Source organism: Dermacentor andersoni, chromosome 6 (genome assembly GCF_023375885.2).
Source record: "Dermacentor andersoni chromosome 6, qqDerAnde1_hic_scaffold, whole genome shotgun sequence".
Lineage (NCBI taxonomy): Eukaryota > Metazoa > Arthropoda > Arachnida > Ixodida > Ixodidae > Dermacentor > Dermacentor andersoni.
This window is the reverse complement of record NC_092819.1, coordinates 48,677,354-48,696,569: the sequence shown is the minus strand read 5'-3', so window position 1 is coordinate 48,696,569 and position 19,216 is coordinate 48,677,354. Positions and strand designations below refer to the sequence as shown.

General features: G+C 46.3%; 1 protein-coding gene across 1 annotated transcript; it reads right to left on the bottom strand.

Annotated features, from left to right (window-relative positions):
* Positions 1-6,944: 6,944 nt before the first annotated feature.
* LOC126522057 (protein BTG2-like) lies at positions 6,945-11,485 on the bottom strand. Its single transcript, XM_050170839.3, has one exon. It carries the CDS (start codon positions 10,649-10,651, stop codon positions 10,028-10,030), a length of 624 nt encoding a protein of 207 aa, XP_050026796.1. The 5' UTR covers positions 10,652-11,485; the 3' UTR covers positions 6,945-10,027.
* Positions 11,486-19,216: the final 7,731 nt, after the last annotated feature.

Sequence of the window (19,216 nt, the reverse complement as noted above, 5' to 3'; positions counted from 1 at the left end):
GAAGACGGTGGCCGAGAGAAATGTTTGTTCGAAACTAACAGTGCCGCTGGAGTCGTGGGCTTTCCGAGCAGACGTGGGATATTTTGTTTCTAATTTCTTTTTTTCGGTTTCCCGAATATTGGTCCGAGTGATGATTCGGTTTGTCTCTTTCGCAGGGTGTGACCTTTTAGAATCGAAAATATCTTTTTTATAGTTGCCCGTTTTACACCCTCGCCAAGCGTTGTGTGTATGTGTGTAGCGCCCCCGTAAAAGCGTCTTTAACTGAGACATAACTGGACGGTCTGCAGAACATTTTTTTTTTTTTTAATGTTTCGTTGTTTAGGTATGTGTTGCCTCAAGCGCAAATACTTTTGTTGCCCAGTAAGCCGTACCTTATGCGTAATCGTGCAAGTTTGACCCAGACAGAAGTTCGCGGGAAGGTGGAGGCTCGAAGCGACTCAACAGTCGTCGAGCAAGGATCATCGCTAGCGCCAATGGTTCGACAAGGGGACTGACTGCTCGCCCTGACGAAGTCAGGCTTGCTTGCCGAAACGTCGGCTCCGGCGACAGTCTCGTACTTAAGACCGGTAACCGTGTAAGGTACGTAAAACGCTCATCTCGAAACTGTGATAGTTGCTACATTCAAAGGTTCTGCGTCAACAATTTTCAGCTGCCTAGTGTACAGAGTGTTTCTTTCCTTTTTTTTAAAAAAAAAACCATACATATTTTTTTCATAAAAGGTAATGAGCACAGGGAGCGTGACGTTTTTGGAGGCGATTTCCTATACAGGCGAGCAGACGTACTTTGACGCTATAATAACGTGAGCATCGGAAGAATAATTAACGTACATTTATTAATCAACTTCTTGATTAGTGACTTGGGGGCCGTCGCCTAAACCGAAGATTTGGAGGCAGTGGCCTTTTCATGCACACCAATATATTATATATGTTGAAAATCGTGCCTAATTCGATACACTAGCCACCAAATTCCAAAGCCCGATTGAGGCAATATCGAGAATGAGCGTGCCTCACTGCGCCTCAGACGGCACATACCCCGTAAGAGAAGTAGGGAGCGAAGTTTGAATGATGGGCAAATTCGCGGCAAATTCTGACCCGATACACAGGAGCGGATAGCTTTCCAGGCAAGGCGTGCCGTATATCAGTAGCTGCCGCGACTGGCCGAGAGAGAGAGAGAGAACATTATTTGACCAAGGGGTCCAGGCAAGTAGACGTCTCTGTTGCAACCTTCCTCGCGCTTGTCGTCACGGGATAGATTCGGTCTGATACGCTATAGCGGGGTCGTCTTTCCTGCTGGGCTCCCGTGGCGCTCGGTTTGGATATTACCTGGATTTACCGTAGAAATTCGACGGTGATAAATATCTCGAATCAGATGCGACTTTCGAGTTTTCTTTCTTTTCAATGAGGGTGCGTTAAAATGTGACTGCCTTCAATTTCACCATTTGAACGACTGCCCTTACATAAGGCAATAAGAAAAAGTTAAATTGTTATTTCTTTTGTTAATTAGTCTTCTAAGCTCACGTTATAAGCGGCAAAGTACAGCCGACCCGTCGAGGAACTCGTCTGCAAGAACGCCACCTTCGCTGCGCTTATAACATTATATAAAACATCTGTATCGTCTTTTAGAAAAAAAGAAACACCATGTGTACTGCCGCGGGTTCCACTTCCAGCCGCAATTTAATGGAGAGAAACGCATAACGCCCTTATACTGACATTTCGACAAACGTCGGAGCACTCGTAGCTGAAATATATCGGGTACCCTCCACCCCACAAGACCCGCGATCAACTCTAAGTGTGCGTAGTATTCTGGGGGACATTAAAATCGGTCGATCGAACGACTAATTCCGGTACCTGCGCAGCAGCGTCACGCAGTTGCCCGCGCTATACGAAATGCGCACTTGCGGATAGAGTCGCATTTGTCATTTGTCACAGCTCTGGAAAAGCCCCAGGCCCCAACCACATTGTGTGAATTCCAGGCACATGGAAGCGCGGTGTTCGTAAACAGCTGCGTCCGTATCGTTTGTTTATTTCTTTTTTTTTCCCCCTATTTCCCAACTGTCTCTTAGTCTCTGGGTGAAACTTGTAAAGTGCTTTTATTTTTTTTTTAACATAAGGCGAGTGTCTGGACCACTGCGCCTGTTAAGAGGAGCTTCTCGAAATGAAGCCAACGTATAATTAGGGGTGGGCGAATATTGATGATTGAGACCGAATCGAATACGAAACGAATAGTGCCCGAAAGGGAATCGAATCAAATACCGAATACTTTTGGTCTAGTTTTCGAATAATGAATAGCCGTTATCACAATAATATGAAACGATGTTCACATCTCGACATTCTTAAAGTTAGCAAGTTTCTGTCATTACATAGTACTTTATGAAGCGTTGCTTATTAAAAGCAGAAATGGAGCATTCGGAGCAAACAAGTAGTTTGTTCGCACGCACAGATCTCAGCAGAGAGTGCGAATGACCGCCGTACTGCCTGTGAAATATGGCTATCTAAGTGACGTAGCCTGCTCCACCAGCTGTGCAAGTTCTCATGTTTTATGTCCTTGTTATGCCCCCGCAAGGGTTAAAAACTTACTTTACTTTTGCTCCGGTTTTATGTTTATTTTATTGCAGTTGACGCCCTGAAACATTCGCGAACTATTCGAAAAATATTCTCGTTTACGAATAGTAACTATTCGATTCGAAGACCGAATCGAATAGGACACCATTCGAGCCGGTATTCGAAACTTCCGGACATTCGCACGCCCCTACGTATAATGAAGCGCACGAAAACGTAAATTAACTGTTCTCACAAATATAAAAAAAAATTTTGAAGTACAGAAACTTTGACTTCGTTTGGTTCTTACTAACAATTAATGGAATTGGACAAGCGGCTGTAGCTTGAACAGATATTTATAGTGCTGCAAGTGCTACTGTGCTGTGCGGTGACAGAATGCGGCGACAGTGACCGACTGTAATTGTATGTATATGGTCCTTTCTTTCTTTATCTCTACTTTGCTATCACTTTAGCTCCCCGTCCCCTCTCTCCCCAGCGGAGGGTAGCGAACCAGATCTACCCATCTAGTTAACATCCCTGCCTTTCCCCTTTCTTTTCTCTGGTTTTGCCTGATCACAACTGCTGAAGGACGGCACTGCGGAATTCGGCAATCCGCCTGCGCCATCTTTTGTTTTTTTCCTTTAATACAGTCACGACTATTGCAACGATAATTGCCTATATACTCCGTGGAATGCTTAGCAGGCGACGCAGCGCGAGCTACGCCAAGTAGTGCGTCCGTAGAAGTATCACTCCGCGCATTTCGCAGTGCAGCTGCTTTCGTTCAGCAGCGCTTTCAACCGCATAATGGTACAACTTGTGGACGTAACTTTGCGTTAAATCACGGACCGTCTGTGCACCTTTGCGCTTCCAGTATGCGCCGGGCTGCGTTTTTTTTTTTTTTTTTTTGTCATACTCGCGAGCTTAACCAGTGCAAACACGCTTCTGCGGTCCGTCCCACTGGCATTTCCATTAGCCTGACGACGTCGGTATACGGCCCCAATATAGCCCCGGCTTTGTCAGATTCACGTAGACCCATCGCTCCATGTATGTATTAATTCTGTTTTCTGCGTGTGGGGGGTCCGCGACATTAAGTGCATGTGCTTTTGTCACGCACGGCGAACGTGCATCCTGCATGGAAGGAAGACCACACCAGTAGCGAACTTCTCGTCAATTTCGCTTTTTTTTTTCATTCTTCATTTCGAGGTTGCGAAAGAAGGTTGCCTCCACACAGCGTGGCTGACGCCCCACTTCGCTAACCATGCGCTCAAAGATAACCCACAGAGGATGACTAACCCGCCTTTCACAATGATGACAAAGATATAGTTCCCCCAGTCGACTTGTTGGCCAGCTTGGCAGAGACAAGTTCATGTTAGAGCACATTTTTCTCTAAGTACGCAGTACTCCTTTCCTATAATCTTTTATTTATTTTTTCCAGGCACCACTCTGGTTTCGATTACCACATCGCTGCAGCAACGCTCTGCGCCAAGTACAGGGGGCATTGTTTCAGTACGACGAAACCAGAGGGCAGTGCGTTCCCATTGTGGACCATTGCGTGCGCCGAAGTCCAGTTTGCGGGATCGATAACGTGATCTTCGTGACCCACCCCATATATTTTCTAGCGCCCCCGTATAATAGATGCTGACATTTCGTTCGTTAATTTGGCGTCGTCTTAATTCTTTGGTAAGATTCACGCGAAAATAGGTGGTTCCATGTTTCGCGACGTCAAAGCCAGTCCGATCTCATTATCGTGGAAAATGTGCCACAGTCGGATTCGGCCGTTATCAAAAGGGCGACCCCACCATAATCGCAATGAGCATTATTAGCACTGAACAAAAGCGTTCGCTTCGGCTATTTGATGAGCCTTGCGTTTCTGCCGGTAGCCTAGAGACAAGGAATATTTTTTTATTATTGTTATTAATGTCGGTGGCCTTGAACAGCTGCAACGTCGCCGATAGCGCGGCGACAGCACCGACGGATTTCGCATAATAAGAAAAAAAAGAAAAAAAAAAAAAGAAACGCCACTGTAGATTTTTGTACGACGTCACCATATTGGTGGCGTAGTAGGATTCTTTTTCATTCACCTCTTCTTTTATTGAGTTTAGCAGTCGCAATTTTCCCACGTAATTTACCGTCACTATTACATGTTTTGAGCAATAGCAGCGTTTCAGCAACGTTTTACGTAAATATGAACCAAGAGGTCGTTCCCATTACGCACGCCGAAGCATAGCCATCTAGGTCCTCCGCATAAGTTAATGGACTGCAGTGTGTTCAGATACTTCGCAGCTTCTGCTTCTGAAACAATGACAAAAATGCACATTAAGGAAAACGTATTCTTTAACCTTCTGGGATAGGGTTAAAACGGTTATATGGATACGGTGACTGTACAAAAAAACGTAAGCGTTTGAGCTGTGCCTTCGAAAGCTCAGGAACTGCTTGGTCTCCATTGAGTAAAACTCGAGTTAGGCGTAAATAAACTGCCAAAAGAGCTTTTGCACCTGCGGTATTGAGCTCGCTAACGCGGTGAACTGCGTACCTTTGCTGCGTACTGGACACACAAGTTCATTGACGAGGATACTTGTTCTCGTAGCATTGCGAATTCCGGTTGCGTATGTTGCCAATTTTTTATTATTATTATTCCGAGTTTCAAGGACTCGACTACCCTTCGGGTGCCTGTTATAGTAAAGCATTACCAACCTAATCGTTCTGGCGCACTTGCACTGTCCCTACGATTTAACGAGCTCTTTCGCTCAATATTTTTCGATACCTTCTGCAAGCCTTCCAGTCACTCAAGTTTGCACGATTGGCCTCCCCTTTCTGAACCAAAACAAGGACGCCTCGCTATTCGCAGATATGATGCCGCGGCATGAAGTTGCGCTGCGGAAGCTAAGCAAAAAGTGCGGCCGTAGATGTGTATCTCTCCGCTCGTTTAAAGGTGGTTTGGGAACTGCGACGGCTTTCTACGCATTAGCTTCTTTGTGCACTGCAAACATACCCCGTGGAGCTAACGTCCAGTCAAATTACGAACCGATTTTGCGCTTCCAGTATCTAGCGCACTATGTTTTCTTCGCGAGTGCGGTGCGCTGTGGAAGCTGCGAAAACCGTTCAGCAGGTCGGTCGCACAAGAACGTGTCACACCGCTAGTTCCGTAGTATGAATATGTTCAAAACTGCAACGCCTTCGTCTATGCGATAATCTCTTCATATATTGCGACATTAAGTACGAAGGTGAGGCAACATTTGAGTCACGTAACGCAGTCTCGTTTCTCTCTTTTATAAGTGACGCTCTACTTTTCGGTCGCGAACGCAGGCAGTGCGAGAAGTCACTCCAGCCTTTGTAGCGTCGTCTGCTATGTAAGGAACCATGGAGGAACGTATAAGTGCTACGTGGCGGCATCTGCGCGTCGCCATCAGAGAGAGAGAGAGAAATGAAAAGGGAAAGGTAGGGAAGTTTACCAAGGACGTGCCCGGTTGGCTACCCTACGTTTGGGGGGTAGTATAGATAAGCAGAGAAAGGAAATAGTCACTTGCAGAAGAATCTCCACTGTCACAAGCGCTGGTACAGTATCCTTCAAGAAGTGCCATAAGAAATCGGGGAAAAGGTGGGCCCTGGCTTTCCTATCTCGCTGACCTCTCTTTATTTAGCCCGTCTCAAAAGGGATAACATTAAATATGATTGCCATAATCAATTGAAATTTGCATGGAATAGACTCGTGTTGGACGCGTCAACGGCGTTCCCCGACACTTGCATCGTCGAAGGTGGTGCAGCCGTCCTCGTTCTTTTCGAGGGCGGAACTGGGGTGAACCTGACTACAAAGAGTGTACGGCAGACAGAATGGACTTGTCGCTTTTACGCCATGTACCGCTAGTACTCGGTTAGTTCTGCACCAGTCAGTTTACATTCGCAAACCTCCTTCTCAAGGCATGTTGCCCCTCAATTTCTGATGAAGTCATGAATTCGGCCCCTTTTCAGTTATTTCTTTCTTCAAAATTGTGCATGCTTAGAAGAAACAGGAGAAGAACAGAAAAACAAACGCTCAGGTTAACTACGGTTTATATTTCGGAGCAAACCTGAGCGATACTTACCTGTCTAGTATGTTATCCGTTTTACGTTGCATCACTTATCGATATCCTCAAGGCTTCAGACTCATATATCCGTAGTAATGTATCCTCTAGTGACGAGCAAGCCTCACAATGTCTTCGCTGCATATCCACAGTTGCGTGACAGCAATAGTTTGGAACCAACACTGAGCGATCACCACTTTGAAGGAGAAAATAATATCACTGAAATAAGTCGGTGCAGGGCCAGGGGTGTTGATTTGTGAGCCACTTATTCAAAAGCCCAGTGTTTCAGTGCATTTTTCTGAGCAGTTGAGCTGGAGCGGCCCATTGAAAAGAGAACACCCGCACGTTCAATGCATCCACGAGATTTATTTACTGTACAAAAAAATCTCCTATAGTTGTACGACTGTACATTTACATAATGCCTTTATACAGCTTTCCTTTTTACAAGACAGAGAGAAAAAAATAAGGAGAAAAAATGAATCTTTACAAGACAAACTGGCAAAATGCAGTTTCAGTCATACGAGGGTTGACGACGACGCACGATGTGTGTGGTGTTTGTGGTTGATGAACATGTGGCTTTGTAAATAATGCGCGATAAAAAAAAAATTAAAACAACAATGTGTTTCGAGAACTCTCATCAATCACGTTTGTTAAGACATTTCTTCTCATTTACGCTCATTTATACAGTCTTTATAATTTTTTTGTTTTCTATCGACAGAAATTATACAGAAAGTCACATGGCAAGGAAGACGAAAAAAAAAATAACACAACAAAGAGCCAATTTCTTTGCTTTTTGACTGGTCATCATGCGAGTGGAGCGATCACCGGAGATAGGCTTGTGAAGAGACCATTTTGGGAGTTTAGAATGACAAAACAATGTACAGGGATCGAGCACGAAGAAAAAAAAAAAAAAAAAGACAATAGATGGCTTCTTTACAGAACACTGCGTAGAAGAAACACACGATTTCAACACACTTTTTTCGAGGCTGGGTACTGCCGGTGCATCCTGCTCGAGCATGTAAAAATAAAGGGATCGCACAGAATTAAGAAAAAAGTGCGGAAATGGATAGCCTGATCCAGAGAAATCATCCTGAAGCCATCTCGCCAATTCTTTACGAAGCCTTTCTATCAAAACGCTCAGTGAAGAATCGCCACGACAGAACCCAACCATGAAGACATTGACTTCCTTATAGTCACCGGTAAATATCCAATCTCGGATTAGCACAGACAGGCTGTGGCCAGGCTAAAAGTGACAATAGTAAAGTAAGCTATACATAAGTAACAGTTAGGCAGGGCAGTAATACTTCAGCATCTTGTAGAAGACGCTGCTGCAGTCGAAAAAATACTCTGTGAAAAAAGAAATTCAGTGACCAGTTACAAAACCGAGTTCTGTTTTTTTTTTTTTGCACAGACTGAACAAAACAGAATGCGATAGGGTGTATGCATGTGTTTTTCTCAATAACCGCAGTGAGACGACGACGACGTAATAATGATGGCTGTAGCGGCAGCGATCACAGTGGTTGGTAAGAGTAACTAACAGTGGTGTCGGCGAAGAGTTACTCGGGGGGGACAATCGATACACAAAAAAGAAAAAAAATTGAGGCCATTAAAAAAATGCGAAGAAAAAAAAAAGCGTTACACAGAGACAAATGCAGAAAACTCTCTCGCCCACCCCAATTTAAAAACATAGCAGCAGAATAACGAGTTCTTTTTCTGTCTAATTACTTAAAACCAAGCGAGGATCTTCGAATTAATCGGAGGGCTTTTACCATTTTTTTTAACATCCAATGCAATTTCTCGAACTCGGGCAGCAGCCACAAGAAATAAAGTCGGTTACAAAAGGGACATTCGAAAGAGCTTGACTGACCGGCTAGGCTTGTGTATAATTATACTATTACAATTTCGACTCCTTTTAACCTTAAGACACCTCGCCCAACTTGGCCTACACAGTACACATACTTTGCTTATTGACAATATTCCATTTCCCTGTATTTATATTTGTCAATGCTGCTTTGTGGACATCGCGAATATATTTTTTTCCCTCTCTTTGTTTCTGCGCATTCTCTTTGATGTTGTTTTTCCTCTGAAGAAAAAAATATGGGCATTTCGGGGGCAATGGTCCCTGAAAAAACTTGTACTTCCAGGTTGTGTACACACGAACACACAATAAACGTGATTGCTCCGACTTTGAGAGAGACAGTGATATACACATTCCAAACAGCAGTCTGTCGTTGCCTTTCAAACACGTCACTTTTGCCCCTGACTCTCGAAACTCTTTGTGTGGGGTTTTTTTGTTGGCATTTTGCTTCGTTTTGTACAATCGCCTACACGAGTTTGTTTTTATCGCCTCTCGCCGCTACGAAAGTTTGTTTTTACCTTCTCGTGTAGTGGCTGTCATTACTATACACACATATACATAATTATATATAAAAAACTGGGGGTGAGAAGGACAGGAAGAGCACTTCTTTTTTCTTCACGCGTTTACTTAAATAAAAGCTTTAAAAAAAAAATAAACCGAAAACACTGGGTGGAGACGTTGACGGGACGAGGATGACCTCGCGTCGCCGTAGTTGGTGCCTCTTTCAACAGTCAAGTCTCTTTTCTTTTTTTTCTCCGGTGAAGCACGCATCAACTACGACGACGGGGTTTACAAGTCTCGAGGGGGAAAAAAAAAACTTCAAAGAGGGGCCTTCTTCTAAAAGAACAAAATAAAAAAAGTTTGTGTTTGCTTTTTTAACGAGATCACATTGTACCATACCTCCCGCCCTGGCCAAGCGAAGGAGGCGCTAGGTTGGGAGGCGGGCTGACCACCACTGCGCAAGGCGCCCCGTCGTCACCGGAACTGATGGTCAAGTCGGGGTTGTTTGGTCGACGGGGCGCACTCGAACCGATCCGAAGACGATCACCCTCGCAAACAGCCGTGCTCCTCGACTCCGGCTACCGCAGTCGTACGGCGGCGTTTCGGAGCCGCCGACGAGGGATGCGCGAAGTCGCAAGACGAGAAGAAGAAAGCCGCCGGCGGTCTCGCACTGAACGACGAACACGGCACGTTTTTTTCATTCTTTTCCTCTCAACCACGCAGGGCTGCCAACGACCGCACCGGTGCGCTCCGACAGCGCCCGCAGTCGCTGCCCGGCGATAGCGACGCTGCGGAGGTAATCGAGGACCGGCGGCTTTCTTTTCTAACGAGGCGCACGCACACACCACAGGGCTCGCCGAGGAGTCCGCAGGCGGCCGTGCGACCGCGGTGCCGGGAGCCGAGGAGCCGACGGGTGTCACACGGGAGGCGGCGTCATCAACCATCGGAATCGCGGAGTGGCGGCGTCGGCGTGGCTGCGACACACGCAGCCCACCGGCCCCAACCCTCAAACGCACTGAAGCGCGAACATTTTGGCAGTCTGTCTCTTGTCACACATAGGAGAAGCGCTCTTAGCTCGACACGTACGTGGCCATGGGCTCGAAGGTGATGCTTCGCGGTTCGCCTTCCCACGAGCCCTTGCAGCCCGCGGGCCGCGCCGCGATCCGCTCGAAGCCCGCGTAGTGATGATGGTGGTTGTTCAGGTGATTGTTGTGCTGGTGGTGGTAGGAGAGCGCGCCCTGCGGCGAGTTGGTGAGCAGCGAGTAGTGGTTGTTGTTGCCGCCAAGGTTGTGGCTGCTCGCGCTACTGTTGCTGCTGCTGTTGCTGATGGACGCGTGGTGGCCGCCGTCGTACAGCACGCAGATGGAGCCGTTCTCGCCAATGCGATACGAGACCTCGCGCGGGTCGACCCAGAGCGTCAGCTCGTTGGGCAGCAGCTCGCGCAGACTAGCTTCTTGGAGGCCGCAGGCGCGGCCAGCCTTGGCCAGGATCGGGTCCATCTTGTGGTTGATTCGGATGCAGCGGTAGCCCGAGCCCTTAGACGGCTTCTCGGGAAACCAGTGGTGCTGGTAGTGGTGCCGCAACAAGTCCTCTAAGGTTCCTCGGAACACGTCGAGCAGTCGGGAATCCAGGTTCCGACCGAGCCGAAGAATATTCATGAGGAAGTCGGACGCACTTCGTATCTCCAGTCTCATGATGAGCTTCGAGTCCAGCAGTGGCCAAGCCAACAGCAAGGTGGGGAGCACACTTTGACCGGTAACCGAGCACGAGCCACTTTGATTCCACCACGGACCTCCTTCGGCCGGGGCAAGCGACTCGCTTGTAGCGGTAGGCCTAGCGCTGACTATCCAATATGGCGATCGCTGCGGCGCAGGGACCAGCTGACGACGCTCACTACGGAGATCACAGGGAGACGACGACTCACCAGGCGCAAACAATCACACAACAGCCACAACGACGACGATGACTCGGGGTGCACACAGATACACTTGGACGGCTCGACTGAGGTTACGGCTACTGTACATATATTTTCACTTATTTTTTGGCAGGTGGGTTACAACGCGAAAGACGGCAGAGCCGCCACCTTTGGTGTCCTTTACAAGGCGTACGACTGAACGCGGCGCACCGTGCTGCTCGTATATATGCGGCCGGCGTCGCCGAGCCCTCCTCGCTGCCGACGTCACTGATGACGTCGCGTTCGCACCAATCGGGTGCTCCCGCTTTCGAAAAAACAACCTGTCCATCGACGGGATTGGCCGCTCTCTCCGGAAGTTGACGTCAGGGCCGGTGGGGCGATGCGAGACGCGTCCCGTGGAGAGAAAGGCCTTTGTCGTCTGCTCTCTTCCGTAGCAGACGCCCGCCGCACCGCTGCGACCGACGCTCCCTGTGCAGAATCGTCCGAGGCTGTTTCACCGAATCTCTGAAGTAAGCCGGTCCTGAACCGACGTTATTTTCTCCTGGATTCCCGTTAATTCGAATTATTTTGACTTGTAATAAATGCTTAACTTGAATCGCTGTCTTTATTTTTCTTTAAATCCGTGACGGACGTTTTCACGGCTTGCGAGAGCCGGTTTCCGAGCTGCCTACGTGGACGGGCTTGTTTACAAATTCGTCCTGAGTAGTACGATCTGGATGTACCCTCGCATTATTAACGAACAAACAGAGTTACTTTCCAATGACTACGAAATACTGTAGTCGTCGCTTGATTAGATCTGCTGGCTTGCACACAGAAATATATTTCCTGATCGCCGTTGTTGCTAGGGCTGAGCCGCCATATTGGACGCTCGATGAGAGGCCAGCGGCCATCTGTGACTCCAGCTGTTTTACATTCGGCACCCATTAGCCCTGCTATGTCACCGAAACGTTGCGCGAATAAAGTGCTTTACGATTCCCCGTGTGATCACCTAATTAAGGCAATCGTTATGATACTAAATATGGGGCATCTAGGCCTACGATGCTGTTGGGGCGTCGGTCCCTTTGTTTACATCGTCGAACGGCTCATCCGACAACTCGCGTTCATCCCAAGTCATGATTTGATGACTGCGTAAGCTGCAATCATGAGCTGACGTGACCACAGTGACTCGACAACTTTCCGAAGTTGCCGTGTCTCAGTGACTCGGCAGAGTTTGCGGGTGACCTTGATGCACCGACTCGGACGCTCAGCTGTGCATACGTGATGTTGCTCCCGTTCTTTGTTAAGATGGCGTCCCTCTTTCCGACTATTATTTTTTTTTCAGGGGGGGTGGGGGGTGGGGGGGCGTCGCAAATACAACATATACTACGCAATAGTTTACGTTCGCTTTTTTATTATAAAGTATTCATACTAGTATCCGCATTGCGGATCACTTAGTTTTTTGTTATTTCATTAAGGCAGACGCAGCGGATAATTGCTTTGTTTACAAACAAGTTTCTTTAGCGGCATGAAGCGTTTACGAGCGTTTTCACTGCCTTATTCATTTCAATTGGCTTTTATGTTAGCTCAGTGTCTGCGAAGGGTTTCTGCTTCTGTGAATCTCAGTTTTTTTCAACAACATTTTGTTGCTGGAGCACATCGCGAATGAATTTTCGAGCCGTGTCGCTGATCGACCTTCTATCGTTCCTCCTATACGTCTCTTTCTTGTCTCAAAATTGAGTATGCCTGGTTTACAACGCTTTATGTAAGGCTTCTCAGGGTTTCTCGTTGAACCATGGTTGAATGCAGACTTTTTGTTTCGTTTTTGGTGGTGCTGTTGACGCGGCTTTGGAGCTGAACTTCGGAACAAAAGAGAATAAGAAAACATCGAAGCACTGTCTGAGATATACAGGGCCTCAGGTCCGCTTCGTTTGAATGCAACCCACGCTCAACAAATTTATTATTATCTTTTTTTTTGTTTCTGAGAGATACCTCATGTTGAGTTACCCTCTCATTGTACTGGCAGTAATTGTTTCTTCGGCTGAACGATAGTTTTCTTTCTTTATGTTTTCATACATTTTTTGGCGTATTTCTTATTGTTACTTTTCTAGAAGCTCTCGTGTTTGAACGCACAAATAGCTGACAAGACCTTACCGGCTCCTATGCTGACGAATGAATAGTGGATTTTAGGTTGAGATTATATACGTTTCGAAGAATGTTTTTAAAAAAATCAATTTTTTCACAGAAGGTTTTGTTTTCAAGGTGTGTAGGAGGCACATGCACCTGGTATATGAGAGAGAGAGAGAGAGGGCTCTTTATTAGAAAAAACAGAGAATTTTGCCGGCGCGTATATAACCGCTGGCATGCTACTCTGTATAGGGATGGGGAATGGGGTGAAAAGATTCCAGAAAAGAGTGGGAGAAAAAAAGAATAAAAGTAAATATGAAATGTCCGAGTGGACCTGATACTAATATTTACAGGTGACATGGCGGGTAAATTTAGGCTTTTGTATAGGAAGGATGCAATTTTTAAAGCTTTCCTATTTGACCAATTTCTGTCAGGTATATTTCAACAATAAATCCAAAACCCGTCGCTGTTTTGAAGGGCCGGGCATTGGACCTAAGATGCTCGGTAACGTTAACGGTTCGTGGCAAATCATGTCCATTTGGTGCTCAAAGAATTGTCTCTCGTCGCGGTACGCGGGGCATTCTAGTAATATGTGCTCAATTGTCTCTAAGTTGCGACAGTTATCACAGTATGGGTTAGTGGTAAGTTCTATGCGGTACAGATAATTGTTCGTGTATGCCACCTGGTATATGTACCACCCTTATCAGGTTAATAGACAAAAGAAAAATTATCTCATGTCGAAAACACATGTTTCTACGGAGCACGTAGCCCTTAGCTCACGCGCTTTGGGAATGAAGCAATAACACCTTACAAAAAAAAAAAATCTTTTTTGTTGTACAACATGGCGCTTCTGGGTTATGCGCACGAAAGTGACGCAAGACCACAGTCGCATGTAAGATGTACCGCAGGTTCGTTTGTCCTGTGCCTGTCCTTTTGTGATCGTCGGTTTTGCGTACGTTCGCGTAATAACATCTTTTCTTTTTGTTTTCTGCCTCGCTATTGTAGACTGCGCACTCCTCCGTAATATATACTAGTAATACGTAGTGGCGTAATTACCTAGGTGATGTCACTTTGTTCTCAAGTTCCAAATACTTGTTAGAGACGCGTCCAATTTCACGCTATATCTGGCATTTCGCTATAGGCACGCTGTAAGCTATTCCAGTGGACTTCACTACAGCCAGGAAAGTGGGTAGCTTTACGAGAAGGAACTGACTATAGCATGTATATATATATATATATATATATATATATATATATATATATATATATATATATATATATATATATATATATATGCAGGAAAGCGACGACGAACCTTTTGGAAGACGTATTAACGTTTCCAGCCTTCGTCAGAGTGCAGTAACCACCCTGACTGTACCTCTACTGTACTCTGACGATATATATATATATATATATATATATATATATATATATATATATATATATATATATATATATATATATATATATATATATATATATATATATATATAGCCTACACTGGCTACACGAGTGTAGTGTAGGCAGTCGCCGTTCTTCTTTTTTTTCTTTTTTTTTTTTACTTCGTGTAGAAAAGTGTAGCTCAGTCCATCTACACGAAGCCATTTTTTTACAGTTGAAATGTAGCATGAAAAGTACACTTTCTACACTGCGGTTTCGGCGAGTGTATATGCAGCAAACGACAAAACAAGCAGGCTGGCGTTGCAAACGTGTGGGGCCATTTTCGTCTCCGACTGTCGGCGCGGATATAGCGACGATAGGGAATATTCGCTGCAAGGACAACAGCCAAGTGCTGGCGTGACCGTGCGTCAAGGAGGAAGGTGAGCTTAATCTTCCAAGAAGATAACATCATCCTAATCACGGATGGTGCGGGCCGTTTAAGACTCCGCGCTGTATCATACGCATTGAGAAGTTGTCTTCGTGCACAGCGAATTCGCGATGCACTTCGCTGCTGTTGGTACAGATTTGTTGGTGAAAACAGACTCGTACATTGGCGTCTGGTTTCAGGGACGGGCATATACGCAGCTGCAGTAAGTGCGAAGTCAGGCGAAGCGCGGAGTCAGGTGTTTTTCGTCTGCTGATGCAGCAGACGACGCGCAGTCTGTTCTGATTGGCTATACAGGCCAGCGAGCCGAGCTCAGCGCACGACGTCATACATAGCATATGCCCGGCACTATACATCCGTCTGCACGAATCTGCACGAAGTGCAGGTAAAAAAGCAACTCTGACGAGTGGGCCTTTCACTATAGCCAAAACACTATTTTGTGGGATAACAGCGACCGACGTAAAAACCTGTAGTAACTATACTTTCCCGTTTGGTTTTATCGTATCGCGGAAAAGCGTCGGGCTCGTGATTGTGCGGTACTGGGCTTGAATCGCGTTGTCGAACTGTCTTTCTTATGTTAAGTTGCTGCATTTCTATTTCTCGTTTGACTTCTGCCGTACTTGTTCATCTGTTCCTATGCTTCACCGCCGCGCCTCACACTGAGGGCTCCTAAGGCGATTCGTTGCGTAACCCAGGGAAAGAGCGGCGGGGAGGGGGGGGGGGGCAGCGTAGATGCCGCAGTCCAATGAACAATGACGCGTTGTTACTTTGTTACTGGGCGCCGCAGTGATAGAAAACCCCAATCCTCTGACTATAGAGACTCTGTGCACATACCATGCGATGGAATAAGAATGGGCCCCTTCAATTTACCAACTAACTGCGCAGTGAGGAGACCCGTCGAAATAGTGCACAGACTATTATGACGGGACTCCTCACCGAAGTCAGTGCCTTGCGAGAAATGGCCTTGATTTTATTCTCCATGTTTACTCCGCCAGTGCGGCCTGCATACGTACGTGCTTTGTTGATACAGTTGAGGAGTATATAAAATATCCTTATCAAAAAGTCACATACGACAAATCTGCCACGTATCCAAGAATGAGGAGCCAACAAACAAGGACACCAAGGCAAACATAGGGGAAATCACTTGTACTTACCAATTGAATTAAAGAAATGATAAATTAATGACAATGAAAGTGGAGGAAGAAACTTGCCGCAGGTGGGGGGGGGGGGGGGGAACGATCCCACGTCTTCGCATACGCGAGCATTGTACGTGTAATGCGAAAACGTGGGGTCGTTCCCCCCCCCCCCCCCCACCTGCGGCAAGTTGTTTTTTCATCCACTAGCATTTCCATTATTTGTCATTTCTTTAATTCAGTTAGTAAGTACAGGTAATTTCCCCTATGTTTTCCTTGGTGGCCTTGTTTGTTGGCTTCTCATGAACTGATTAATAAAAACCGGGTCCCTCGGTTAACCCCCTTTCTTCTCATATCCAAGAATGTCGCATATTTTAATATGAAAACACCTACAAAATATGTCTTCATGTGACATTATAGGATATGCCGCATATCCAGTACTGTCATCTAATGCATGAATTTGGATTAGTGGACAAATAGAATACGTTTAGCCCTACTATATATAAACTTCAGTCATTCATTAGTGATTTATTTAATTAGAGACGTTCTGTGTATATCCGACAATCGGGGTCCAGTTACGAAGCCTTCAGATACGCCAGCGTGAGCTTCCTGCGGAGCGTTTGCCTGTTTAGTGAGCCGATATTTGCGCACTATTCATTCTCTTTTGCTTGCCATCACGTGAGCAGTCCTCTCGAAGTTTCTCATCCACTTTATGTTTTCTTTCTTTTCTTTGTTTCTTGCTTTACCGCAGCGCTCGCTCGGTGTCTGTCGCCGGCTTTCTTTCTCAACGCCGGCTTGGATCTGCCCAGAGACCACTTGCGTCGTTCGCCCGCACTGCTTTTCTTTCTTTCTTTTTTTTCTTTCACGGAACGCCGCTGGAAAGAACAAGCTTTAAAATGTCAGCGCACACGGAGCCCGCGGCAGCTGGCGCGAGCTTGTCCTCCGGATTCCACGCTAGTGACAAGGCGCCCCGGGACGTCAATGCGAAAAAAACATATCGCCACATATTACGGCCATTGTTGGGCCGTGAAGTCTGCTGGTCACTCTTTATTCTCTATTTTCTTTTTTTTTCTATCTCTGTTCGATTTTGCGGAGTGCTTCAACCGCGTAGACCGCGTATCGCTTCGACGCCCTGCCATATGTCAGCGAGCACTTCCTGCAGCGATCTCGTGACTGCATGCGTCATTACTGATGTATGTAATACTCGAGCCCCGGTAAAAAAAAAAAAAGTGCTGCTGTGGATGTGCACTGAGGCTCGGGATGTCGTTCGCAAAGATGTTGAGGGAGGCCAAATTCACGCCTCGCTTTGTGCGGAGGGCTATAGGCGGCGGATAACGGGCGACACATTAGCAAAGTCATTGTTACATGTAGCTGCGCCACGCAGAGCTGAAATTATGAGGTTTAACCATAGAGAAATGGTTTAACGTCCCCGATTACCACAGGCTGCGGGAGACGCCGCATACCGGGGTGACGGTCATGCTTCGGGATAACTTTGACCATCTGGGGCTCTTTGGCGTGCACTTTAGGACCTCGCGCATTATACACATCGGCAGAAAGCCGCAAAAGCGCTGGCTGCGATTACTCAAGGCAAGCGTACCTAAACCCCGTATTCAGAAATGCATCTTAACTTGAAGCCCATGCTTGACTTGATTTTAATGACGCCCGTCGTGAACGCACCAAAAGAAACGCAATGAGCGTCTTGGACGCGTTCGCATCAGGCGTCAATTATACCAAGTCAAGCATGAGCTTCAAGTCAAGATGCATTTCTGAATACGCTGGTTAGCGATCATCTGCGACACAACGCCGAGAATTCATTTGAGTTTAGTGTATACGTCTCGACTTTCTCTCCTTCTCTTGACCTCCAACGAAACGTTCCAGCGGTGGCCTGCAGTGGTAGAGCATCCGCCTCGTATGCTGTATTGCGCTGGGTTCGAATCTCCAGTATACCGCCGCAAACCCATCGGAATCTCCGGTGTGCTGCCGGAAACCCACCGGTTCTTCTAATAGGTAGAGACGTCCCACGGCCTGATGTTTTTTGGAGGCTTCCGGCTGCCCCTTATACAGTCACTGACGTTTCTTTGGTAAAGCATCCGCAGTAGCTTTGGCATGCACACGAGAGAGCTACCGCCGGGCACCTACCGGTAAAGTATGTGCAGGTATAAACGTGTTTCCCCGGCCTGGTGTTCGTGCCACTTCTTAACGCTTGGGTAGGACGCCCAGCTATTGGGAAATCGCTGGCATGGGATAAGCAGGCGTCCTTTTGGGAGTTGTGTGGTGATTTGCCTTTGTTTTATTTCTTACACAGCCGACGTAAGTGTCTGTGCCAATCGTCTCCCACGCGAGATACCACTGGAAAGCACCCGGACGCCTAAACGGTGATCTGCTTGTACCGTTGTTATGTATGCCGGTGGGTGTCTGAACCGCGGGGATCGAACCACGTATCTCCCCCAGCTGAGCCGGGCGTCCACACACACACACACACACACACGCACGCACACACACACACACACACACACACACACACACACACACACACACACACACACACACACACACACACACACATATATATATATATATATATATATATATATATATATATATATATATATATATATATATATATATATATATATATATATATATATATATATATATATATATATATATATATATATATATATATATAACACGTTTAACACACACAGCGGCGATGGAGCGCTACTGATGATTGCCGTCGCTATCCCAAGATTCCGGAGAGTCATGTTCACACCGGAGAGTCATGTTCTCCATTAGACTATATAACCGGTTTTTTTTTTTCTTCAAATTATGCGCCTGCTCTAGAATATTTCGGGTGAAGGCCTTGTGTCTCGTACCCAGCCTTGCAGCCTTTTGCACTCGTAAGAATTTTGTTATTGTTTATTTTGTTCTTAAGACATTAACCACAGCATGCATACGGTTAGCCACAGCATGAGCTGCCCATTGATACAACGAGTACTCTGTGCCCATTCTTTGGATAAAGCAACCATGGATAACCAACGACGTCATAGCGACGTCATAGGAAGCCTCGACACGTCAGCTTTTATTAAATTCTCTCTCTCTCTCTGTAGCCTTGCTGGAACGTCTAATAATCTCGTACGCTTTCGCTGCCACTCTCGCCGAGCTCTATTTAAAATTTAGCATCATTTTCAAGGTACTATTAAATGTAACCTGTGGAGATATTGTACCTCGTACGGACGACGAAACGTTACTTATGGGTAAGTATTATTGAACCATCAGAAAG